At 35.0% G+C, this 27,951-nt stretch overlaps 1 protein-coding gene across 1 annotated transcript in view; it reads right to left on the bottom strand.

Moving 5' to 3' along the window:
* Positions 1 to 27,951, bottom strand: part of SRFBP1 (serum response factor binding protein 1) — a 68,608-nt gene that overhangs the window by 12,051 nt on the left and 28,606 nt on the right. The window contains exon 4 of the mRNA XM_012664298.1: positions 23,431 to 23,502. Coding sequence (XP_012519752.1) covers positions 23,431 to 23,502 — 72 coding nt within the window. The remainder of the gene's footprint in view (positions 1 to 23,430; positions 23,503 to 27,951) is intronic.

The following is a 27,951-nucleotide window of genomic DNA, read 5'->3' as shown; positions in this document are numbered from 1 at the left end:
AAGCATATGATTAATCCTCAGGGGCTAATCCTGGGATTGGCCCCAGAAGATTTATACATAAAAACAATGACAACAAAAACAACTAGTGTTGACAAATGTTATGCACTCCCCAGGAAACTGCCCTTCAGGTTACAAAGGGAAAAAAGATACTCCACAAGCACCTATTTATCTTTAACTGCTTCTTTTACAGTGTATTTCCCCCTTGTAGCTACTAAAAATTCACTTCAATGGTAATACCCAATACACGAAATCTGCATTTGTAAAACAGATAAATTAGAAAGTAATTGTTCTCATTACCTGAGTAATCTCATGTATTTCAGGTAAGAAATGCTGGTAATCCTAAACCGATTTTAACTAAAGTGTATTCATACATAATTGTTCATATACAATTGTTCAAAATCAAAGTAGGGATTTGGAAACCGCTGTTGGATACTATTGCTTCCAAATTCCTCCTTTGACAACTTGCTAAAATCTTTGCTGAACTGGGTATTTCTCTCCAGAGCTAGGTGTATCTTTCCATCTTAAGTTATAAAAAGTTTTAGAAGAACAGTGGTAATACTTGCATGCCTAGGGTTGACTCTGGGTAAATATTATACTATTTTGTTAAGAATTAATTTATCATTGAATTTATTTAGCAATGCTATTTCTCTGCCCTGGAAGGTATCGCGGAGTAACTCAAATTTAGTAATCTGATTTCAGAAAATTCTATTTTTTAAAAAAGCTCTAGAATAAGACTTACAATTCTACAATTACTTCTCAACTCAATGAATAAAGTTCTTCTTCTAATTTGTTGTACATGTCTTCTTCTATGTTTTTATATTGCAATATTTGTGGAGGACTTATCTGGGGAGAATATCAGGTTAAAAAGTGAGACTGATTTGAAAAGGGCCATTGTGTTGCATAATCCCAGGGTGTCACTCACGGTGCAGCTGTCAAATTGGAGCTCTGAAGCCCTGAAGCCATATGTAGCAGCGGTGAGATCAAAGAAGACTATACAAGCTTGAGTCTACATCATATGCAGATATATATACTGAGTAGTTACGTAGAATTATGCATACCAGAACTTTAGGTTCTGTAATTATATGCAATTTGTGTTTTTAAAGAAAAATAAGTTAATGCTATCATCAAATAAAAATTATAGATTATAAATATATAAATATAAATTATATATTATAAATATAAATAGAACTGTAAGGTGTATTTTTATTTTATTTGTGACAAATTGTATATATTCATGTATATGTATACATATTGATGTACATATGGATATTTGATACATGTATACAAAGTGGTATTTTGATAAATGTATACATTATGAAATGATCAGAGTAATTAGCATATCCATGAACTCAAATATTTATCATTTCTTTGTGGTTAATATATTTAGAAGCCTTTCTTTTAACTATTTTGAAATACAGAATATATTATTACTAACTATAGTCACCAGGCTGTGCAATAGAACACCAGAACTTATTCCTCTTTTCTAACTGTAACTTTGTCTCCATAAACCAAGTCTCTGCTTTCCAGTTTCACTACCCCCAGACTCCAGCTTCTGTGAATTCTACTTTTTAAAATTCCACATGTAAGTGACAGCTACCAAACTGTACTTCCATTAGCAATATATGAAAGTATGTTTTTCTATGCCTTTTTCCCATGTAATATATTATCAGATTTTTTGATCTTTGTGATCCTGAATCGAAAACAGTAAGTCATTATAAAGTTATTTTTTATTCACTTTACTGTGAGTGAAGTTAATTTTTATTGTTATTAAACCACTTGTATGTCCTTTTTGTGAATGTTTGTTCATATATGTTGCCTATTTTTTCTGCTAGTTTGTTGATCGTAAGTTAATCTTTATACTTTAGAAAATTAGCCTTGGCTTGTATGTATTTGCAATATTAGTATTTTCTTTTGTTTTTTTAAGAAAATTTTTGTAGGTGAGAAATTTAAAATTTTCATGAGAGTAAATCTTTTATAGTTTCTATTAGTAGGTTTTAGATTATGAATAAAAAAACCTTTTCCTCTAAAATGTATTTTTCTATTAATAAGTACTTTGTTGATAAGGGTAGTTACTTGTAAGGAAAATATAAAACATATTCTCGTGCTTTACGCTTCTTAGCTTAGCCGCTAATATTTGGTAAGAATATGGCTTACTCAGGAAAAGAATGAAATGTGGGTATTTGATTTCCTATAATCACTCTACACCAGAGAACACATTTTATACTTACAAGCAAGTTTTAAACAGATATAAATACAAAATCCAGTTGATACTTTAAGGCAGTATCCATGTCTGCAATAGTGGTTAAGTAAACACTGCTTCATAGGTAGGGATACAATTCTGCTGAAGAACAATGGGTCGAAAATAAATGGCTTCTCGTGTTGTATGAAAGGAGAGAAGGTTAGCACTCTCCTTGACAAGGATGGAAGAGGCTCTCGGGCCTGTACAACACGCATACGGTATAAATAATTATTAAAAAAAAAAGAAAAAAAAAGAAAAGAAATGGCTTCCCAAGTTCTAATTTCTTTAGCTGGGAATCTATTTAACAAAAATGTTTTCTTTTAGGTATGCACCGTATCTACTTCATACCATAATAATTCATGTATATTCATTTGAAAATGTACTTACTATTTCTCCTTCTATAAACTGGAAATTTTGATAAAGTCAGCTACCTAACCCATGGCCAAACATCTTAGAAAATGAACTACTCTTGTTATATTGAAATACGAAAAATATCAGAGTTAAAAATATGTAACAAAATAGCAAAAAATAATGTAATACAGATAAAGCATAAAATCTTGCTGAGTGGAAGAAGGTACATGAAACACTTAATTTTTGGGGGCAAAGTAAATGTAAACACTGAAGAGGATGAGCTCTATCATTTTTATCTGAGGCAAAAATGACTTTGAAGGGGGGCTAAAATGCATTACCAGAATATTTGCTCTGGAAGAGCTCTTTATTACAGAAATGAGAAAAAACAAGAGACAGAAATCGTAAGGAACCTGCCTGAAGTCACAAAGCTACTAACAAGGTAACACTGGTTGAAATGCAGAAATTCCTGAACATTTAAGCCTCTTTTTCTTTGTTAAACAGGAATCTTTGCAGAAGGTGAGTTCACAACTGATACCAAGGATACTATCAATTACTTCCTAGAAGTGTATCCAAATTGTCAGCCTAGAAGGAAAAGGCACAAATTATGCTCAAGTACTAATTATAATACTATTACTCTAACACCATAATAAATTATAACAATGAGAAATTGAGGCTTTCATCGAATTGAATATCATTTAATCAAGGCATGCATAAATGGAAAGTATCCAGCCATGTGACCATTCTCATTGTATCAGCAATGGCTGGATACTTTCTGAACAGCCCTCATGTATCTCCTTAGGAAACATCTGGTCCTTCAAAATTCTTTATATTTAGCTGCTAGCTATTTTTAATTAATTCATTTTTGTTCTTAATGGCATGTTACTGATTTGCAAATCTCAACTGCTTACAATTTTGGAAGAATAAAATTTATTCTAATGGGGAAAAAAACTATACAATTGGAAAAACTGTCACTGACATATACATTAGTTGTATGCTTTATAAATACTAAATTTAATTTTCCATTCTTAAAAGACCAATAAAAAATATTACACATGTACTTCTTAAAATGTTTTTTTAAGGAAAGTCTTAGTTAAAAATATCAATTTTATAAATTATAGCGATTATTTAAATATATTTTTTATTTTTCCTAAGTGAAAAAATGTCACATTTAACATTTTAAGCCATTCTTTAATTTTATTCAGAAAGGAAATTGAACATTTTAAGCTTTTCTTTAACTTTATTCCTAAGAAAGGAAAATCCTTCATTTAACTGTTTAACTTCAAATTTTAACCAGAACTTAAGGGGAAATAGATCAAAGATTTTATCAATCAATTAGACTAACAGTCTAGACCTGACCTCAAGATTACCTAGCTAGTTAGGAATAAGCTAGAACTCAAAATCAGGTTTCTGAATTCAGTTTAGTGTTCTTAACACATTTTCTTCTAAAATATTTGTGATAATTTCCTCATTTTGTGACCCAACTCCAGATGTTTTTTACATTACAAATTGTATAAAGCCACCTTCAAATCTTTTTGAAAAGAAACAAAATATTGAAAAAGGAGGCTTGTGAAACAAGTGGGCTCAGATGCATTCCTTTGGTAGTATTCCAAAATACTATATTGAGATAATGTCTGTATCTCGCTTATTACTGCACCAGGTTAAAAACTCACAAGAATGAGTAAGGCAACCTCTGCCCCAAGAGACATTAATTTCTTTTTCCCTCCTTATTTCTCTTCTGCCCACCTTCTGTCCTTACTTACTTCTCCCCCCTTTATATTTGCTGAGTTCTTACTATGTGAAGGCATCATTTTACACAGGAAGACATAAAGATCATCTTTTCAGGCTCACAATGTTGCTCTAATTTAAAAGGCTAAGCCAAATTCACAAATGACTAATTCAAGGCAGAATGTGATAAACTTCATAGGAGAGATAGAAAATGTTATGGAGATTTATAGAAGGAATACAAATATAGTGATACATCTCAAATAAACTTGTTTTGAAGCTTAAAAGTCTACCAAGTAGTCTATGAACAAACAGTTTTCACACCTGCATGAAAAAGTCTTCACAATATTGAGAAGTATGAAGGGAACCACAGCTTTCCTTATTTAAAGTTGACACTATGTTTGCCACGGAAAATTCTCAGGAAACTGTGGTTTTCACACACCTCCAGTTTCTTCCATTTCAAATAAATTAAATAAAAAAGGGAAAATACTTCATCTTTTAATGGAAAAATTTTATTTTGGCATATAGGTATTTATTCTGAACACAAAAGCATTTGTTGTTCAATTCTGAAAAGAATTTTGAGGAGGTACCTCTGAATGTAAACAATGATCTAAAAATAAAGATCTTTTATATGCAATGTTAATCCTCTGAAATGCTGCCTAAAACAAACTGACTCTAAATGAACTAGTAGAGGTAGAATGTTAAGAGTAGTACATTTATTATTAATTGTACTTAATTTCAATTTGAAGTTTTATCTAATGATGTAAATTCATAAATTAATATTTGTATTTATTAAAAACATTTAGCAAGATAATAGGAAAGTCCATTTGGCTGGATTATAAGAATTACGGCAAAGTAGGCATGAATATTTAGGAGGTAATAAAAAAACATATTCAAGCCACAATTATATAATCATATGTAAACTCAACTAAGATTTTTAAATTAAATGCAGGAAGTAGATAAATGAAGTATTTTCCACAGGAGGCAGAAAGAACTACACTCTCTTATGTTCTGCCTACTGGAAGTTCCTACATTAGATGAAATTAAAAAAAAAAAAAACTGGGCATATATGAATACAGTTTTATGTGGAGATTAAAAAAGTTTGATGACAAATTTAATACACACACAAAATGTTTTGTGAACACTACTGTGAGGCATACACAAGTAAGCATAAATTTTAAATGTTAACAGGAATCTTAATCGTTCAAGCTAACCATTTCTCAATCAACTGGAGAAAGCAATAGCTTTGTGGTATTTGTAGCTATTATCATTCCTGTTTTGCTTGAAAGGAGGGAGGACCCCATCAATGCTCTATTTCCTCTAAGTCACTGGGTCTGTTTTTAGGGGACAATGGTGTTTATCTTCAGTTAAAGCTTACATTAAATCCCGATTACACCCCTCCCTGGGTCGTATTTCCAGGAATGGATAATCTTTAACTTTATTGGTCCCACGACAGACTATATATGTCCTATAGTCAACTAAAGAAGAACAACCACATAAAAATATAATAGAACAAAAAAAAAGAAAAAGAAAAATAACACTGAACTCCATGTACTTATAACGAATTGTAGGCAAGCAGAGGCCGAAATGAACTTCTAATAGGAAAAGCAGTCACAATCTCCCCTTTCAATACTGCAAAGTTATAGGAGTCAATAATATGACAGGAAGAAATAAATGCTGGAGAAAATTAAAAGGGTAGAAAATAGTAAGAAAAAGTTTTCTAGTAGTGATACAATTTAATTAAACAGCTTTTATAACATTTATCACTATTTTATTGGTCTTTGGATATTATAATTTGGTATCGGTGGTGGTGTCAGTGGGAAGGAAGGGAGTGGAAGGAGAGGATGAAGCTGAGTGCCAGGAGAGAACTGCAGAACAGCTGAAGAGGCCAGGATGGGGTATTCCACATTGGCACTCAGTTTCTAGAAGAAAAATGGAAAAGGCTGAGGATATATATAATAGAAAGCAAAAGCTCCAAAGACAAACTTGGTCCAGTACACCCTCCCTTGAGAGATTATGAGAATTATTACTGCCATTATTGTAGATAATGGACCACTTTCATCAACTTGACTTGCCCGACAGAATGGTAAACGGACAAGAAATAGGTAAGGCAACCCTTTCAGGACTGTGATCATCTACATTATTACAAAGAGAAGCACATACACATGCATGCTCATTTTAAACATGTGTGGCTACCTATTCAGAAAGCTTACCAAGAACTATGAATGCCTCTGTCCATCCATCCATTTGAAGAAAGAAGGGAATGCTTCCTGTGAGTCTTAAAGAACTCTTACAAATCATTAAGAAAACAAACTAAAGATTTGGGAAAAGATAGGAACAGGCACTTCACAAAAGAGGTATGCAAATTACCAAACAAAATGATGACAGGTCAATGAAGAAATGCAAACTAAAATTAGGTATTATACATGCATTAGAATGTCTAAAATGAAAAAACTCAGCAATATCAACTTCAATTATTAATAGAATGCTCATACACTGCAGATGGGGTATAAACTGGTGTATCTACTTTGGAAAACGATTGTTTATCTACTAAGCTGAACATATGCGTGATACTGTGATAAAATAAGAAATATATATTTGGTCTTTGCCCTGGTTCCTGGCCAGAGCTCCTAAATCTCATGTAATTTCCTAAGTGATAAGAGTGATAAAGGTGAAAGGGAAGCAGCTATTGTTATAACATTTGTTTTTTGTCCCCAGTTCCTGAAATGTCATATTCCATAACCAAGCAACTCCACTTTTAGGTATATGCCCAAGAGGATGTTAGTGCCTCAAAAGACATGTATAAGAATGTTTATAGGGATGTATGTCAGCAAGATGGCAAAATAAGACTCTCCAATGATCATTCCCCTTTAGAAACATCAGTTTGAACAACTATCCACATGTGAAAATACCTTTATAAGAGCGAACAATATCAGATGAAAGATTATAGTACCTGGGTATAGTACAGAAATAAGATGCATTGAAGAGGGTAGAAAGGATTTTATATTACACGTGTTACCCCTCCCCAAACCCAAGGCAGTAGGGCATGGAGAGAGATACCTTCTGTGTGGGGGAAAAAGGGGAAGTGAGCACCAGACTTTGCCTGGTAGCCCCAAACAGGGCCTACCCCAGTTAAAGCCAGCATCAGAAAGGCCCCCATAGCTCCAGACTCCAAACTGGTGCCCAAGGACTGAGCCTCCCTCCAAGCCCAGCTCAGCACCAGGCTGGATCCTGCATACCCAGGCTCTAGGCCAGCACAGCAGATTGTGTTCTGGGTTGCCCCAAGGCCAGGCCACCTTTGGTGGCACCAGCCTCTGGACTACCCTTAGCAGGGGCTGACTTCCATGGCCTTAGAATCCTGGTCATCCCCTGTGGTCCCAGACTGCAGGTTGGTACATCTGGACTGAACCTCCAAGCCCACCCTGGCACCAGGCAGGATCCTATAGCCCCAGGCTCCAGGACTATTCTTGTGAAACCAGGTTCTGGGCCAACCCTTGAAGTTCTAGGATCCAGGGTCAGCTGTCACACACCTAGCTTCTAGGCCAGCACTTGCACACTCAGCCTTCAGGCCGGCACAAGCAAATAGAGGCTCCAGGATGGTCTCCACACTCCCAAGTTCCAGGCTAGGCCCAGGCCAGTGCTGGCAAGCCTAAGCTCCAAACTTGCTCCATGGACCCAGGCTCCATGCTGCCCCCAGCACCAGGCTAGGCCCTGTGGCCCCAGGCTCCAGAGGACACAGAGTCCAGTCTTGCTCCAGCAGACCTGGGTCCAAGCTCGCCCTGGGAGGTTCAGTGTCAGGCTGAACCCCATGGACTCAGGCCTCAGACTTACCCCAGGGGACCCAGGTTCCAGCCCCATCCCTATAGACCCAATCATCAGATCCAACCCAGTAGATGCAGGTTTCAGACCCAACCCCAAAGATCCAGGCACCAGGCCAGCCAACCTGCTGACCCAGTCACCAAGCCAGCTTGCCCAAGAATTCCAGCAGCAACCTTGCCCTCAGATCATGCCAGATGGTCTTCCCAGAATCTGGATGGGCTGAATGAAGAAGGGCTTTTCTAGACAAAGCCAGTATGAAAAAACTGAAATAAATACTTCTTCAGATATGTGGAAATCAATGCAAGGAAATAAGAGACACAAAAAAACAGAGATAAAAACCACAACCAAAAGGACACAACAATGTCCCAGAAGTTGACTCCAAAAAAATGAAATATAGGAACTACCTGACAAAGAATTCAAAATCATTGTTTTAAGAAAATGTAGTGAATTTCAAGAAAATACAGAAAAATAATTCAACAATATCAGAAAACAATAAAGGCCAAAATGAGAAAATTAACAAAAAGATTGGAATTATACATTTAAAAAAAACCCCAGAAATTCTAGAGGTAAAAAATATAATGAACAAAATGAAAATGAAATAGAAAGCAGCAACAGCAGAAGTGATCAAGCAGAAGAAAGAATCTGTTAAGTTGAAGACAGGTTATTTGATAACACAGAGTCAGAGGAGGGAAAAAAAAGACAAGGAAAGAATAAAAAAGGATTTATAGAACAGCATCAAAACAACAAATGTCTGAGTTACAGGAATTTGTGAAGGAAAAAAGAAAAACACAGGGTAGAAGACTTATTTAAAAAAATAAGAGCAGAAAACTTTCCAAATTTGGGGAAGGATATAAATATCCAGGTACAGAAGGTCAAAGGTCTCTAATCAGATTCAATTCAAACAATACTACACCAAGACATGTAACCAAACTATCAAAAATAAAGGACAAAGAAAAGATGCTAAAAGCAGTGAGAAAAAAGAAGCAAATGACAAATAAGGGAGTTCCAATAAAAATAGCAGCAAATATCTCAGCAGAGACCTCACAGGTCAAGAGAGAGTGGGATGATATATTCAAAGTGCTGATGAAAAAAATCTGCCAAATGAGAAGATTGTACCTGGCAAAACTGTCTTTCAGAAATTAGGGAGAAATAAAGACTTTCCCAGACAAACAAAAGCTAAGGGATTTCATCACCACCAGGCCTGTCTTACAAGAAATGCTAAAGGGAATTCTTCAAGCTAAAAGAAAAAGACACTAATTAGTAACACCAAAACATATTAAAGTATAAAACTCACTGGTAAAAGTAAGCACACGGTCAACTTTAGAATCTGCTAATACTATAATGGTGGTGTGCAAATCAGTAATATCTTTAATAACAGGATAAAAAGATAAAACTATTAAGATATTAATAGCTACAGTAATTTGTTAAGGGATATGATATAAAAAGATGTAAGTTAAAACATCAAAAATTTAAAATGTGGGAGAGGAGGAAATAAAAGTATAGAGTTTTTAAAAACAATCAAAATTAAATTATTGTCAGCTTAAAATAGGCTGCTATATGTTTTATGTAAGCTTTCACAAAATAAAAACCTTTAGTAGATACACAAAAGATAAAAGACAAGGAATCAAAGCATATCACTAGAGAAAAATCACTTAATCACAAAGAAAGACAGAGAGGAAGAAAGGAATAAAGGATCTAATAAGACAACCAAATAAGAATTAACAAAAAGGCAATAGGCAGTAGTAGTAAGTACATACATAGCAATAATTACCTTGAATGTAAATGGTTTAAATTCTTCAATCAAAACAGAGTGGCTGAAAGGATAAAAGAAATAGCCTACTATAGGCTGCCTAAAATAGAATTACTTCATCTGTAAGGACACATGGACTGAAAGTGAAGAAATGGAAAAAAAATATTCCATGCAAATGGAAAGAAGATAGCAGGAGTAGCTATATTAGATAAAATAAAGTTTAAGTCAAAAACTGTAAAATGAGATAAAGAAGGTCATTACATAGGGGTCATTACAAAGGGGTCAATTCATCAAGTAACAATTGTAAATATACATGCACTCAATACTGACACATCTAAATACATAAGACAAATATTATGATGTTAAGGGAGAGTTAGACTGTTAAACAATTATACTAAGGGACTTCAATACTCCACTTTGAGCAACGAACAGATCATCCAAACAGAAAATCAACAAGGAAACATCACATACATTTTAGACCATATGGAACTAACAGACATATACAGAACATTCCATCCAACAGCAGCAGAATATACATTCTTCTCAAGTACACATAGAATGTTCTCAAGGATAGATGGTATGTTAGGCTACAAAACAAGTCTTAACAAATTTACAAAAACTGAAATCATATCAAGTATCTTTTCTGTTCACAATGGTATAAAACTAACTCACAGAAGGAATTTTTGGAAAATTCACAAATAGAGGAAAGATTAAACAACATGCTCCTGAACAATCAGTGTCGCAATGAAGAAATTAAAAGAGAAATTAAAAAGTAACTTGAGACAAATGGGATGGAAACACAACACAACAAAATTTATGAGATGCAGTTTAAAGAAGAAAGTTTATAGCAATAAATGCCTAAATCAAAAAAGAAAGATCTCAAACAACATGTTACATCTCAATGAATTAGAAAAACAAGAACAAACTAAGCCCAAAGTTAACAGGAGGAAAAGGAGAAAGAGCAGAGTAGAAATAAGTGAAAAAGAGATTAGAAAAACAATAGAAAAGATCAACAGAACTTAAGAGTTAGTTTTTTTAAAAGATAAAATCGACAAACCTTTAGCTAGAATAATAAAAAAAGAGAGAAGAGAGAAGATGCAAATAAATAAAATCAGAAATGAAAGAGGAGGCATTACAACTGTTACCACAGAAATACCAAGGATCATAAAAGACCACTATGAACAATTATAGGCCAATAAATTGGAAAACACAGATGAAATGGATAAATTCTCAAACACATACAACATACCAGGACTGCATCACAAAGAAACAGAAAATCTGAACAGATCAATAATGATTGAATTGATAACATAATAAAAAGTCACCCATCACACACCTGATGGCTGCACTGATGAATTCTACCAACTTTTAAAGAACTAATACCAATCCTTCTCAAACACTTCTAAAAAATTAAATAAGAGGGGATACCTCCAAACTCATTTTATAAGCCCCTGATCCCAAAGCCAGACAAGGGTATCACAAGAAAACAAAAATACAGGCTAATATCTGTGACGAGCATACATACAAAAATCCTCATAGATACAAAAATTAAATTTGGTATGGAACAGAATAGAGAGCTCAGAAATAAATCTATGCATTTATAGCCAACTTCTTTTTGACAAAAGTGCCAAGAATATACAATGGGGAAAGAACAGTCTCTTTAATAAATGGTATTGGGACAACTGGATATTCAAATAAAGAAGAATGAAATTAGACCCTTGTCTCACACCATATTCAAAATCAACTCAAAAATGCATTAAAAAGGGTAAAGTGTAAGACCCGAAACTAAAAAACTGCTAGATGAAAGCATAGGGGGAAAGTTCCCAAACACTCATCTGGACAATGATTTTTTGGGTATGAACCCACAAGCACAGGCAACAAAAGGAAAAATGACAGCAATTGCATTAAAATAAAAATCTTCTGCACAGCAAAGGAAACAATCTATAGAATGAAGAGACAACTGATGGAATGGGAGAAGATATTTGCAAATCATATATTTGATAAGGGGCTAACATCTATAATATTAACAATAACAATAAGGAAAATCCAAACTCACTAGCAAGAAAACAAATAACCCAATTAAAAAACAGGCAAACAACCTGAAAAGGCATTTCTCAAAAGAAGACATACAAATGGCCAACAGATATATGAAAAGAATGCTCAACATCACTAATTATCAGGGAAACACAAATTAAAACCACAATGAGGTATCACCTCACACCTGTTAGAATGGCTTTTATCAATAAGACTAAAGATAACAAGTGTTGGAGAGGATGTGAAGAAAAGGGAGCCTTGTACACTGTTGGTGGGAATGTAAATTCAATTAGTATAGCCATTATGGAAAATAGTAAGGAGGTTCTAAAAAAAGAACTTAAAAATAGAACTACCATTATGATCCAGCAATCTCACTACTGGGTACATATACAAAGGAAATGTAATAAGTAATCAATCCGTTGAGATATCCCATACCTCCATGTCCATTGCAGCATTATTCACAATAGCCACAATATGGAATCAACTTAAGTGTCTGTTCATCAATGAACACCTCATCATTGGCAAAGAAAATGTGAAATAACACTTGTCGGTCTTAAAAAAGAAAGAAATCTTACTATTTGTGACAACATCCCCCCAGGATGGACCTGGGGGACATTATCTTAAGTGAAATAAGCCAGGCACAGAAAAAGAAATACCATGTGATCTTGCTTGTATGTGGAATCTAAGAAAACTGAAATCATAGAAGTAGAGAGTAAAATGGTGGTTACCAGGGGTTGGGGGCTGGGGTGGGGCGATGTTTAGTCAAAGGATACAAAGTTTCAGTTAGACAGGAGGCATAAATTCAAGGGATTTATTGTATAATATGCTGACTATAGTTAAATACAATGTATTGTATTCTTGAAAATTTCTACACGGTAGACTTAAAGTGTTCTCAACACAAAATAATATATGAGGTAATGCATGTTAATTAGCTCCATTTAGAAAGTCCATAATGTATACATATTTCAAAACATGTTATATACAATAAATATATACAATTTTTATTTGTCCATTACAAGGGAAAAAAACCAGAAAATGTTCATAGCAGCCATATTTGTAATTACCAAAAACTAGAAACAATATAAATATCTATAAACAGTAGAGTGAATACATAGTGGTATACCCACACTTTGGAATACAATACAGCAATGAAAAGAAACACAATACAACTTCACACAAAAGCATGGAAGAATCTCACAAAAAATGTTCAATAAATTAATAATACATAGTGTAACAATTCCATTTATATAAATCCAAAAAACAGGTGAAACTAATGAAGATGTTAGAGGTCTGGACAGTACTTACATTTGATGGGGAGGGAGGGGAATGACTGGGAGCAGTATGAATGGGACTTCTGGAATGTTGGCAATGTATTTCTTAATCTGGATGATGGTTATGTATGTGCATTCACTTCATGACAACTCGTGAACATTTCTGAATGTGCTAATTAGGCCAATCTCATTTTAAGCTTCAAATGAAATGGGGTAAATAATGAGGGTAGTATCCAACATGCATGCTTTAAAATCCTGTATATGTCTGTGGATGAAGCACAGCATTTTGCTCTACAGATTTTAACAGAGATTAGGAAGAGGGGACCAGATAAGTGATATGACTCAGTATCCGGAAATAAAAACAGATGAACTATTTGATATTAACACTTTGCAGGCATTTGTTTTTATTGTAAATGTGAAACACTTATGTTGATGCAAACAGAAACTTCTTTTCAGCTATTTGCTTCCTCTTATCATTTAGTTGTTTCATATAACTGTCTTTATTTCCTACTAGATTACATATTCCCCTAGAAAATATCACCTATAGTGCTTAGTCAAGTGCCATGCATGTAACAAATGTTGAAATGAGAAGCTCCTAGAATTCTAGCAATAGGTATCTGGAAATGTCAGAGTTCTATTTTCCCTGATCTAAATTCATATAGACATTAGCTAGATACTTAACTTTTCTACCCCCTTTTCTCATTTAAAAAATGAAGACACTATCGCTACCGCTACCTCAACACACACATACGGACATGTGTGCACACACAAGCACACAAGAATACTTTTGAGACTGTCGTAAGATTAACTAATTATACAGAAGAATTGAGCAAGCTGTAAGATGTCATGCAAATTTGTTCTGCTGTCTTTAGATGGTCAGATAGCCTCAAATGTGCAGAGTGCTACGTAATAAACTTATGTGCTATTTAGTTATTTTCCACCGAATCCCTTACTATGACAAACTAAATAATAATCAGTTCCCTCTCCACAACACTCTGTTGGCTGCCTCATTTTTGTTTTGGGACATTTATTAATGGACTATGAGACAGAAGAACATGAATTCAACAGAAGGAAATCACAAATTAAATAAAATAGTAACAAAGTGGCTGAAATCAAATAGCTTGAGAGGAATTTGAAATGATTTTTAAGCAGAATCCCTCAAGGGTTCCATCAGTAACTTTGATGTAACAGAACTGTTGTCCCTTCCTCCCCTCATTTTGTTTAGAGGAAGGTAAGAAAAGGGCAGAAGTCTAATCAGGGTTTACTTGACAATACCTCAGTCAGATCTGAAACTTTGTATTTGAATCACTATTATAAATCTCATGACTACAAATCTAGTCATATGCAAATAAATTTACTAATACAAAATAACAATAATAAACTAACATGGGCACTTGTTTCCTCATTTCTAGGTTAAATGACATTTCATACATTGGAAGGTTAAACATTGGAAGGTAAATGAAAGAAGACATTCTAAATAATTGATTTTATATAATATTAGCTAATATTAGCCTTCCAAAGTGAAAACATCTGGTGAGATTGGGGCAGGGCGGGAACCAGACACAGGACATTTTATTTTGGATATTTTCAAGTTCAAGTCAGATAATAAATATTGCCATGTTTTACTGTTAAAATTTAAATGGAAACATAGCATTATTAGGAAACTGAAAATAAAATGCTTCTCAAACTCTCCAGAAATTAAACATTAATGAAATACTTTTAGAATTTAGTAACTAGGAAGTTCAGAAGAATTTATTCTTGTAAAAATCTTGAACTATTATATTTTTCCCGCTCAAGACAAAACAAACATATATTGTGCCTTGCAATAAAATGCTTTAACATGTCTAATATCAATTCATTGTAGAGAAGTGAGTGTTAATCTATGTAAATGTAGGATCAGAGTATTTTTTCCCTTAAGACTGGAGAAAAATCTTACGTATCACCCAGTTCAAAGACCTCTTTCATCTTTTGTATTTCCCTTGAAACATATTCCGAACACTTGAGACTCTAATATTCAACAACTTCTCATATTCCTGGTGAGGGCAATTAACAATCACTGCCATGAACTATAATGATGTCAGTGAATTGCTGATTTTCCCTTAGGTAACTTAGAGGGGAAGAAAAGTTAAAACTGTGTATAGTATCCGCTCCAAGTATTCTTTTACAATACATATTTCTAAATCTAAATATTCTCTCCTCTAGGCTAAATATATTCAAGACATTAAATAAAAGCCAATAGTAAGAATTTTTTTTTGTAGTTATGAAAACTCTAGCACTGAATATGCTTTAATAAATGATGATTGAATTTTAAAAATAAATCAGTATGTGGTATAAGAATGACCAAGTATTTTCATATCTTTTTTTCTTACACACACCTTATAGTTATTAAGATACAAGTTATCAGCTCTTTTTCTAGAATATAAACTCTTTGCAAGCAAGATTAATATCTCTTGTTTTTCTACTGATGTTAGCAATGCTTTTTTCAAAAACCAAAGGGTGACACTCTGCTTCTTAACTACCAGCCCCAACCCCCATAGTAGCTGTTTTTATCTGCTTAATATACAACACTTAGTACGCGGTAAACATTTTAACAAAGGCTTCTGAGAGCGGTAAACATTTTAACAAAGGCTTCTGAGAGAAATAAAAATCTTGGAAACCATGGCCCTAAATTATATAGCATGCTGATCTGCACATGAAGGTGCCCATAAATACCTTTTGAACTAGTATTCAGATATCAACTTAGTTTTAGCAAAATTTGTAACAATTTGAGAGTTGACACAAATCTCCCTAACATAAAAACTTTTATTCATTTTGCTAAATCAATTAGTATTAGGAACTTTTATATAATATAGCATATTTTAAGATATATTTTGATTTATTACATTTGAATTCTCCCATAATTTTTTGAGAATACCAATTCTCAAAAGCAAAACATTATGAAGGCTTAGAAGAGAACAAATTTACAGCTTGGAGAGACCCTTAATAATGAACTGCAAGTTATTTTATGCTCATAAAACTTTCCTATTCAAGTCCCCTGAAGAGCAGAAAGAGTGACCATGAATCACCTGGGAACATACAGCTCGAGGTTATACTCTAGATAACCCAATTTCTATAGAGTTTATCATAAAAATTAATGCAAAATTTGGATTTCTGGTATCATTCAGAGATTTAGAGAACTGGAAAGAGCACTGCTTCTAACTTGACAGTAAAAAAAAGCCAGACAAATAGCAAATTCACACTGTACCCACCAGAGTGAAAATTTTAAAGGCAGATGGGGGTGGAACGGGGTGGGACATTATATACAGAGACTCAAAGATAAGAATTACAGTAGACCTTTCTTACAAAATTATGGAAGCTAGATGACAAAGTACAGAAAGACATGTACTGTAAACACAAAATTCTATACTGAGTAAAATATTTTTAAAAAATGAAGAATTAAAAACATTCTTGCCAACAAAAATTGTAGGAGTTTACTGTCAGCAGACACACTCTTCAAGATATTTTAAGAGAAATTCTTCAGCTAAAATGAATACTAGAAAGAAACTTGGATTTGCACATATAGATAAAGAGTAATAAAAACTGAATGAATGAAAATAAAAAAAATGTTTTTTTCCTATGTTTAATTATTCCAAAAGTTAAACTGAATGTGCAAAGCAAAAATAGGAAAATGTATTATGTACTTATAGCATATATAAAAGTAAAATATATAACAACTGTAGCAAAAGAAGGGATAAAGGAATTGGACATTCCCTACTATAAGATCATTACACTGTACATGAAGCAGTATAAAACTATTTAAAAGTAGATTTTGGTTAATTAAAGATGTATGTTTTAAACTCTAGAGAGGCCACTAAAAAACAATAATAAAATATGTACATGTAATAGATCAACATAGGAGATAAAAAGGAATCAGAAAAGATGCTCAATTAACCCAAGAGGAGACCAAAAAAGTAAGTAAAACAAAGCAAAAAAGACATGAAACAAATAGAAAACAGCTAGCAACTTGGTAGATTTTAATCCAACAACATCAATAATCACATTAAATAGAAATGTAAATGCACCACTTAAAACAAGAGATTATCGGATTGGATAAAAAGCAAGATCTAAATATAGGACTGACAGGCAAGATGGCAGATGAGAAACACCTCCAGCCAGAGTGTCTCTGCAAGAAGGAAAGATTTTAGATGAAAGTGAAAAAAACAAACAGGCAGATAAACATAGATCAGATGAGGGTTGGAAGGAAGGGTGCGTGAACCTATAGAAGACTCCAGGGGAAGAAGATGTGGAGCAGAACTGGAAGGAGAAAGGCATCGGCAGGCTCTAAACCTGGAGAGGCTTGGAGACCAGCAACAAGGGTAGGTGGAGTGGTTAAATTTCCCTCCCTTGCATCTCAGACTGCTAGTGGACTGCCAAGCTGCTGGAGACACCTGCTCATGCCAGTGCCAAGATGGCTGCCACCAGTGAGCAGTGAGCCTCTTAAGGACAGGGCACAAGGCTCCCAGCTCCCTCAGGACATGTCTCACCCCACAGACCCAAGTTGATTGGTAGGCACTATATTGCATCATTCTCCCTTTGCCCTCCCCTACCTGTGGCAGCCGAGTGAGACAATTTAGCCACCACCCAGAGGCATCCACAGGGAACAGGACCTTTCCTTTTGGGGCCCTGCAGTGGACTGAGGGGTACTTGGACTGTGAGCTCCCTACCCACTGGCCCTCCCCAGTGCTGCTTGCCTGGTGATTTCAGCAGAGCAGGGCAAATCCCAAGACAGAGAGACATTGATCCAGCTTTGGCACCCTGTGGGTGACTTGTGAACAACATTCTTCTCCCTGTGGGATCAGGCATTGATCTCCAGGGCCCGGAGACAGGCCTGCAGGCCAGATCCTGTACACCTCGGTCTCTATCGCATTGCCCGGGGGCACAGAAGGGGTATTTGTGAACTAGTCTACTGAGGTGTGTGTGCCTTCAGGGGCATGTCAGAGTGGGTCCTAGCTGCAGTGAGCTCAAGGAGCAACCCTCCTCCTATAGAAACACTCAACTCTATACAAGGTCATGGAAATTAAATAACCTGCTGCTGAACGATTAATGGGTTAAGGAGGAAATTAAGATAGAAATCAAAAGACTCTTTGAACTAAATGATAAAGGAGACACAAGCTAGGCTGGGCATGGTGGCTTACGTCTGTAATCCTAGAACTCTGGGAGGTTGAGGTGGGAGGACTGCTCGAGCTCAGGAGTTCAAGACCAGCCTGAACAAGAGCAAGACCCCATCTCTACTAAAAAAAAAAAAAAAATTGAAGGAAATTAGCCAAATTAAAAATAGAAAAAATTAGCCGTGGATGGTGGTGTGTGCCTGTAGTCCCAACTACCCAGGAGGCTGAAGCAGGAGGATCGCTTGAGCCCAGGAGTTTGAGGTTGCTGTGAGTTAGGCTGATGCCACAGCACTCTAGCCCAGGCAAGAGAGTGAGATTCTATCTCAAAAAAAAAAAGGAGACGCAAGTTATTAAAATCTGTGGGACACAGCTAAAGTAGGCCTGAGAGGAAAACTGATATCCATAAATGCCAACATACAAAAGACAGAAAGATCACAAATCAACAATCTAATGAATCATCTCAAAGGACTGGAAAAGGATGAGCGAACGAACCTCAAACCCAGCAGAAGAAAAGAAATAACAAAGATCAGAGCAGAACTAAATGAAATCGTTACTAAAAAAACTACATGGACGATTAATAAAACAAAAAGTTGGTTCTTTGAAAAAATAAACAAAATTGACACACCTCTCTTGCTAGATTAACGAGAAGCAAAAAAGAAAGGACTCTATCAAGTTCTACCAGGAATGAAAAAGGAGAAATTACAACTGATACCACGGAAATACAAAATATCATCTATGAATACTATAAAAACCTCTATGCACATAAACTGGAAAATGTGGAGGAAGTGGACAAATTCTTAGAAACACACAGCTTCCTTAGGCTCAATCAGGAAGAAATAGAATTCCTGAACAGATCAATATCAAGTACTGAAATTGAAGCAGCAATAAAAAACCTTCCTAAAAAGAAAAGTCCCGGACCAGATGTTTTCACACCCAAATTTTACTAGACCTACAAAGAAGAACTGGTGCCTATCCTGCAGAAATTATTCCACAACATCGAGAAGGAAGGAATCCTCTCCAACATGTTTTACGAAGCCAGCATCGCCCTGATATCAAAACCAGGAAAGGACACAACAAAAAAAGAAAACTACAGACCAAAATTCCTTATGAATATAGATGCAAAAATTCTCAACAAAATCCTAGCAAACCGAATTCAGATGCTTATCAAAAAAATAATACATCACGACCAAGTGGGCTTCATCCCAGAGATGCACGGATGGTTCAACATATGCAAATCTATAAATGTAATTCGTCACATAAATAGAAGCAAAAACAAAGACAATATGATCCTCTCAATAGACGTAGAAGAAGCATTTGACAAAATTCACCACCCTTTTATGATAAGAACGCTTAATAAAATAGGCATAGACGGTACTTACGTAAAAATGATAAAAGCCATATATGACAGACAGCCAACATCATACAGAATGGGGAAAAACTGAAAGCATTCCCACTTAGAACTGAAATCAAATAAGGTTGCCCTCTATCACTGCTTCTATTCAACATAGTGCTGGAAGTCCTAGCCAGAGCAACCACACAAGAGAAGGAAATTGAGAGCATACAAATGGGGGCAGAACAGGTCACACTATGGCTATTTGCTGATGATATGATATGATCTTATATCTCGAAAACCTGAAAAATTCTGCCATGAGACTACTGGAATTGATAAACAAATTCAGCAAAGTCTCAGGTTACAAAATCAATGTAGAGAAATCAGTAGCATTTCTATATGCCAACAACAGTCAAACTCAGAACCAAATCAAAGGCTCAATACCCTTCATAATAGCAAAAAAGAAAATAAAATACCTAGGAATATATTTAACTAAGGAGGTGAAAGACCTCTACAGGGAGAACTATGAAACACTGAGGAAGGAAATAGCAGAGGGCGTAAACAGGTAGAAAACCATACCATGCTCATGGGTTGGCAGAATCAACATTGTTAAAATGTCTATACTGCCTAAAGTGATCTACAGATTCAATGCAATTCCTTTTAAAATAGCAACGTCATTTTTCGCAGATCTAGAAAAAATAATTCTATGCTTTGTATGGAACCAGAGAAGAGCCCGTATAGCAAAAGCAATCTTAAGCAAAAAGAACAAATTGGGTGGCATCAATTTACCAGACTTTAAGCTATACTACAAAGCTACAGTAATTAAAACAGCATGGTACTTGCAGAGTAACAGAGACATAGACCAATGGAACAGAACTCAGAATGCAGATATAAAACCATCCTCACATAGCCATCTAATTTTATACAAAGCAGACAAAAACATACATTGAGGAAAAGAATCCTTATTCAATACATGGTGCTGGGAAAATTGGACAGACACATGCAGAAGACTGAAACAGGATCTGCACCTCTCACCTCTCACAAAAATCAACTCAGAGTGGATAGGAGACTTAAACCTAAGGCATGAAACTATAAGAATTCTAGAAGAAAATGTTTCAAAAACTCCCATAGACATTGGCCTAGGGAAAGAATTTATGAAGAAGACCCTCAAGGCAATCACAGCAACAACAAAAATAAATAAATGGGACCTGATCAAATTAAAAAGCTTCTGCATAGCCAAGGAAACCACCACTAGAGCAAACAGACAACCTACAGAATGGGAGAAAATATTCATATGCTACACATAACAATAAAGGCCTGAAAAGTAGAATCTATATACAACTTAGGAAAATCAGCAAGAAAAAATCAAACAACCCAATTAAAAAGCGGGCAAAGGACATGAACAGAAACTTTTCAAAGGATGACAGACTTATGGCCAACAAACATATGAAAAAATGTTCAACATCTCTAATCATCAGGGAAATGCAAATCAAAACCACAGTGAGATATCAGTTAACTCCAGTGACAATGGCTTTAATTAAAATATCCCAACACAATAAATGTTGGCATGGATGTGGAGAGATAGGAACACTCATACACTGCTGGTGGGACTGCAAACTAGTACAATCTCTGTGGAAAGTAATATGGAGATACCTCAAAGAGATACAAGTAGAACTATCACTTGATCCAGCAATCCCATTACTGGGCATCTACCCAAAAGAACAAAAGTCGCTCTATAAAAAAGACACCTGCACTCGAATGTTCATAGCAGCACAATTCACAACTGCAAAGATGTGGAAACAACCCAAGTGCCCATTAATACATGAGTGGATTAACAAAATGTGGTATAGTATTCCATGGCGTTCTACTTAGCTACAAAAAACAATGGTGATCTAGCACCTCTTGTATTATCCTAGATAGAGCTGGAGCCCATTCTACTGAGTGAAGTATCACTAGAATGGAAAAACAAGCACCACACGTACTCACCATCAAATTGGTATCAATTCATCAACACTTAGGTGCACATATAGTAGTAGTAACATTTACCAGGCGTTGGGCAGATGAGAGGGGGGAGGAGGGTATGGGTACATACACATCTAATTGGGTGCGGTGCCCACCATCTGGGGGAGGGACATGCTTGAAACTCTGACTCAGGTGGGGCAAAGGCAATATATTAAAAAGGCACTGTACCCCTGTAACACGCTGAAGTTAGAAAAATAATCATAAATAATAATAAAAAAAGCAAGATCTAAATATATGCTATTGATTTAAAAAAAAACACTTTAAGTGTACAGACATATATAGGTTAAAAGTAAAATGATGGAAAAAGATATATCATGTAAATAGTAACTGAAAGAAAGCTGTACCGGGTATATTAATTTCAAACAAGGTAAACTTCAGCACAAGAAATGTTATGAAGGATAATGATAAAGGTCAATTCCCCAAAAAGACAAAAGAATCCTGAAAGTTTATGTGCCTAACATACATGTTTCAAAATGCACATAGCAAAATGCACACTGATAAATGGAAATATTGAATAGGCAAACTGACACTTATAGTCGAAGAGTCCAACATACCTCCCTTAATAATAAAGTAGGCAGAAAAATCAGGAAAGAAATGGACCACCAGAACAACATCATCAACCGCTTTGATCCAACTGATATTTTCACCTAATTGGTATTTATAGAACACTGATCCCAAGAGAATACATAATGTTTTCAAATGCACATGGAATATTCAACAAGATACCCCATATTCTAGATTATAACTCAAACATTAGGAAATTTAAAAAGAACAGAAATCCTAAAAAGTATTTTCATGGATCATAAAGGAATTAAACAAAAAATACAAAAAGATACCTGGAAAACCCCCAACTATCTGGAAATTAAACAAACACATTTCTAATTAAACCATAGAAAGGAAATATCAAGGGAAATTAAATGCATTTTAAACTAAAAAAAAAAAAATCAAAATTCAGGTGATGCAGCTGAAGTAGTGCTTAGAGGGAAATTTATAGCATTAAATGCTTACTTTAGAAAAGAATGTCTAAAATTAGTAATTTAAGCTTCCACATGAAGAAACTAGAAAAAAGGTAAATTAAACACAAAGCAAGAAGACGGAAAGAAATAATGTAGATTAGAGCAAAAATCAATGAAAGTGAAAACAGAAGAGCAACAGAGAAAAATAAATGAATACAAAATCTGTTATCAAGTGAAAGTGTCTTGTGTAGGCAGCATTAGCAAAGTGGGTGGAAATGAAAAAGGGGAAACAGCAAGGATGAAGCAGGAGTAACAAATCCAAAGAGCAGAAGATCTGGATAAACATACTGACCACTCCACATAATAGTAGTATAGTTTTAATCAGCTAATATAATTCTTTTGGGGCTCCAGTTCCCTCAGTTGTAAAAAGGGAGTAAAAATTAAATCTTTCACAGGGTAAATGCAGAGATTAAAGAAGATATTCATGAAATTGATTTGGAAAGAATAGCTCTAACCAGTAAGCTTATCAGAATAATTGTTATATAACATATAAAATGTTATACTAAGTTCAACACACCTTTAAGGACCTTGTAAGGTATGGGATCACAGTAAAGCAAAATTAATAAATTACTGTAAAATATTTTTTGGTGGCAAGAATGGAGCTCAGTGAGGAAAAGTAATTATATACTAACAGTAACTGGCCTCTTAATAAGTTTTCTCTTCAAGAAAAAACACAAGCAATATAAATAAGGAACTTTTCATAAAACAATTACAATTCATTATAGATACCTTTTTACAGATTTTTTCAAAGTTGATATCATCACCAAGAGCGGATTTAGTCACTAGATCAGGTTTTAATTCCTGTAAAAGAATAAAATAAATTAATTTTAGTTATGAGTCCAATTTTAAATTGTCATTATTATTGAGTTAAACTCCTTCCCATGTCTGCTTTACGAAACTTGATGTTAAATAAAATCTTAATTTTTAGAAAATAATCTCCACATTTCTTAACAGTAAGAAATTATCATGCTACTAAAAAAGTCACAGCACAATGACTTTAAGAGCTAATCCTTCTAAGAACATATAAAGCAAGTATGAAGCAGTACTTTCAAGAATTCAATAAAAGCAACTGTAACAAAGATTTTATGCCTAGTCAAGCGGCTCTGCAAATATGAAATACTTACCTTAAAACTAAGTAAAATCTAGATGCGCTTGGATGGCTTAAACTTTCCATGTCACAGCACTCATATTTGAGTATTTTGGGGCCAACTCATTTATTGCCTCAGTTTTAAATACAACCGTATGTGTAGTTAAAAGGGAATACTATCTCCTAAAACACAGTTCATATGAAATTTAAAAATTGTGTTTAGTAAACATGTGGATAGGAATACTGTACTATAACTGGAATTTTTGTTCAAGTGCTATTTTAAGCAGACATCGAACTAATATATCAAATGGCTTTTTTAAACACAAAAACTACAATAAATATTATGACGTTATTCATCCCTCCCTATACTTTTATTCAGAAGAGATAAGGTATTGACTTTCAGAATAAGGCTCCCTTTGATGTGTTATTACAATTGGACAGATAGCAAGCACCTTAAATATTAGTATTCCCCCAAGAGAAAATTTCACCCAAAGCCTTTCTGAATCCTCTGCTAAGAGTCTGCTGTAGAGTCTAAGCTCATGCTAAATTGCCGTGACTTATGAACTGCTCTGAAACTTGATTTACATGCATTCTGACTCAGAATATCTAATATATTTTTAAAGGGAGCAGTTTTAAACAACTAGTTTTATTATTCTAGGATTGAGTTTATAGTTTCAATGATAGATTATAATTTGGCTATAAAATTTAACTTACTCATGTTTCAAGAATATATAAATTACCCCTCAAATTGACTATGAAAGCTAGTCATAGCAAAACTTACTAGGATCCACAGGATTAGTAGTTCAAACTATAGGGGAAGATGGGAATTGACTGTCTTTCTTCCCTCCAGAGATCTTTGTTTGAAAAATCTAACAGACTAATTCATATAATCAGTGTACCGTTGCCTCTAGGTGAAAGGGGAAAGAAAGTATTTTTGCAACCAAACTACTCTGTGTCAGGCTATGGGGAAGAAGATCGGGTCAATACAAAAAGTATCTTGGAAGCAGTAATCATGTTGACATTTTTAATTCCAAGAAGATCTCATTAGGGTCAGGCTTTTAACTTAATAAAATATTAAACACTTTTGTGTTTTCAAAACTGTGATTAAAGTTGGAACACAATGTTTAGGTTATGAAGGGTTAATCTCCAATATAAGAAATGGAAACGTGCCAAGAAAAGTATGGTTTTTAGATTTTGATTTGAAAATGAGGCAAACCATGCATTTCTCCGAAATAAAGAATCTGAAATAATTTGTGAGAGAGCTATCGGCATCTAGATAGATCTTCATGCTTTTCTACAGATGGGAATTTCATTATGGTTTACCCTTCAGTAACAACAAATATTATTTCCTAAATACTGTTGTACTGTTTCTTAAATACAGCTCTACCAGATGAAACTTTGATAGTTATACTCTATCATATTGCCAAGGAATTTTTCCACATACAATATCACTGTTTCCGTCCTACACCTATTCTGTGTTCTTTATTGCAATCAACGGCCAGGCGTGGTGGCTCATGCCTGTAATTCTAGCTCTCTGGGAGGCTGAGGCGGGCGGATTGTTTGAGCTCAGGAGTTCGAAACCAGCCTGAGCAAGAGCGAGACCCCGTCTCTACTAAAATTAGAAAGAAATTAATTGGACAACTAAAAATATATAGAAAAAATTAGCCGGGCATGGTGGTGCATGCCTGTAGTCCCAGCTACTCGGGAGGCTGAGGCAGGAGGATCGCTTGAGCCCAGGAGTTTGAGGTTGCTGTGAGCTAGGATGACGCCACGGCACTCTAGCCTGGGCAACACAGTGAGACTCTGTCTCAAGAAAAAAAAAAAAAAAGGCATCTCAATCCTCTGTGGTTCAGGTTAGACAGTTCAGTCACCTGACATAGTGCGTCTTCTCATTATGCTTGTGTTATGCTCCCATCCCCCTTTCTGCCGTGTCTTCTGTATTGTCTGTTACATTTGTTCCCTCCTTTGGATTACAATTATCCTATCCCTAGGTTCAGGACTTCATTATGGATTGTTGGAGAATATTAGGTTTTAAGTATGAAATGTCCTATTTCCTTAAGTACTAAGTTTGACAGTTAATATCTTTGACATTTCACTTTGACACCTCATGTTTTATTTTTTTTGGTGAAGGTACATACCCAGTTTTTCAAATGTACGTTTTAGCTTGTGATTATCTTTCAATTTTTTTTAGAGCAATTTTTGTGAAACCATAGATAAGTCAAAAATTTGTGTTATTTTCACATGAGTTCTGTTGTGAAACTAATGCAGAGCAGACAGCTCGAAATATCAACAAAGTGTTTGGGAAGGATGTGGTTAATGAATGCACAGTACTTTGATGTTTTGAGAAGTGCCGTTCTGGTGATGTTAATCTTGAAAATGAGCCAGGTGGGCAACCTGAGACCAAGGTGGATAATCATGAGCTGAAAGCCACAGTGGAAGTGAATCCATCTCAACCTACATGTGAATTATCAAGATTTGGCATTACTATTCCAACAATATTGGATCATTTGAAACAGATCAGCAAGGTAAAGAAGCTGGATAGATGGGTTCCACGTTAATTAACGAACATCAGAAGAGAAATCGTCTTGAAGATTGCCTTTCTTTGCTGTCAAAACATAAAGGCAAATGATTTCTATACCATATTGTTATGTATGATCAAAAATGGATTATTTTTGATAACCCCAAACGTTTGGCACAATGGTTAGATAATGATCAAGTGCCAAAAAACAGTCCAAAACCCAATATTCATTAAAAAAAGCTAATGGTGTCTGTTTGGTGGGTCCAGCACAGGTATTTTCCACTACGGCTTCATGAAACCTGGTCAATCAATGACAGTGGATATCTACTGCAACCAACTGAAATGATGAGGATGTTTGCGATTAAGCAGCTGAGACTGGGCAACAGAAACAGGCCAATCCTCTTGCAAGACAACGCTTGACCCTATGTTGCACAAACAACGCTGCAAAAACCACACACAGCAGCTGGACTTGGAAACTCTCTGTCATCCACTGTATTCACCAGGCCTTGCACCAACTGACTACCACTTCTTCCAGGCTTTGGACAACTTCTTGCAAGGAAAAATATTCAATTCTCAACAAGCTGTGGAAAATGGCGTCTTGTGATTTCATTGTCACTCGCTCTCCAGGCTTCTTTGCTGTTGGCATTAACAAGCTACCATTCAGATGGCAAAACTGTGTTGATAGTTTAAGACTGTACTGCTTCTTGTCTGAGATATAATAAACTTTTGATTCAAAATCGGACATTTCATATTTAATGAACTAATACTAGCCTAACTGGTTTTTCTGACCAGTAACTCTAAGACCCTTATGTCACCATCCTGAACACAGAAAGAAGACAAAGACTTTCAGTCTGACATTTAAATCCTTTCACTATCTAGCCTCAATGTAACTTTCTGTTCTAATTTTATAATGCACTCTTTGTAGGAGTCTTACACTCCATCAATTCAGTTTTATATAGAATCCCCTGAATAAATTTTGTTTTCCAATCTCAATATCTTTGGTAAACTATATACTTTTTAAAATTTTTGTCTTTAGAATACCTTCCTTCAACTGGATACCTACCCTTCTTACTCCCTTTCCCCATGAAAATCTGTCCATGTTTCAAGTCTTGGTTTCTAAATACCACTAACATGAAGCAGAGCTTCTTACGAATACGACTGATTACAGATATGAGTAAGGAAAAGTATAAGTCCTGCCATAGTTTCTTATACCAGAAAAGGAAGGACTAATGGGGTTCAAAATGGGGTCTCAAAACTGTCATAAGCCATAAGCTGGCTTAAAGGAGCTACCACTGGCCAAATTTGGGTATCAAAAAGAATATGGACAGCAATGAATCATAACCATGTATTGTTCAAACTTGGATGCATCTGAAAATAAAATAAAGCACTATTAATTAATATGCTGGGACATATGGTGAATAATAATACAGTCCCAGGGAAATTTGGTCATATGGTCACCCTATTATAACACCGAGCAATACTTGCTATCTCCAAAGGCTCTCTATTTTCTCTTAATCCCATCTCATTCGCTTTTGTCCCAATTACTCCAATTTCATATTCTTTTAAGTTCCCCGTAATCTCCACAGTGCTAAATTTAATGAACAGGTATTCCTCTTACTTGACACATCAGCAGCATCTGACTTTT

The sequence above is a fragment of the Propithecus coquereli genome, unplaced genomic scaffold (genome assembly GCF_000956105.1).
Source record: "Propithecus coquereli isolate 6110/MARCELLA unplaced genomic scaffold, Pcoq_1.0 Scaffold88, whole genome shotgun sequence".
NCBI lineage: Eukaryota > Metazoa > Chordata > Mammalia > Primates > Indriidae > Propithecus > Propithecus coquereli.
This window is presented reverse-complemented; position numbering and strand designations above follow the sequence as displayed.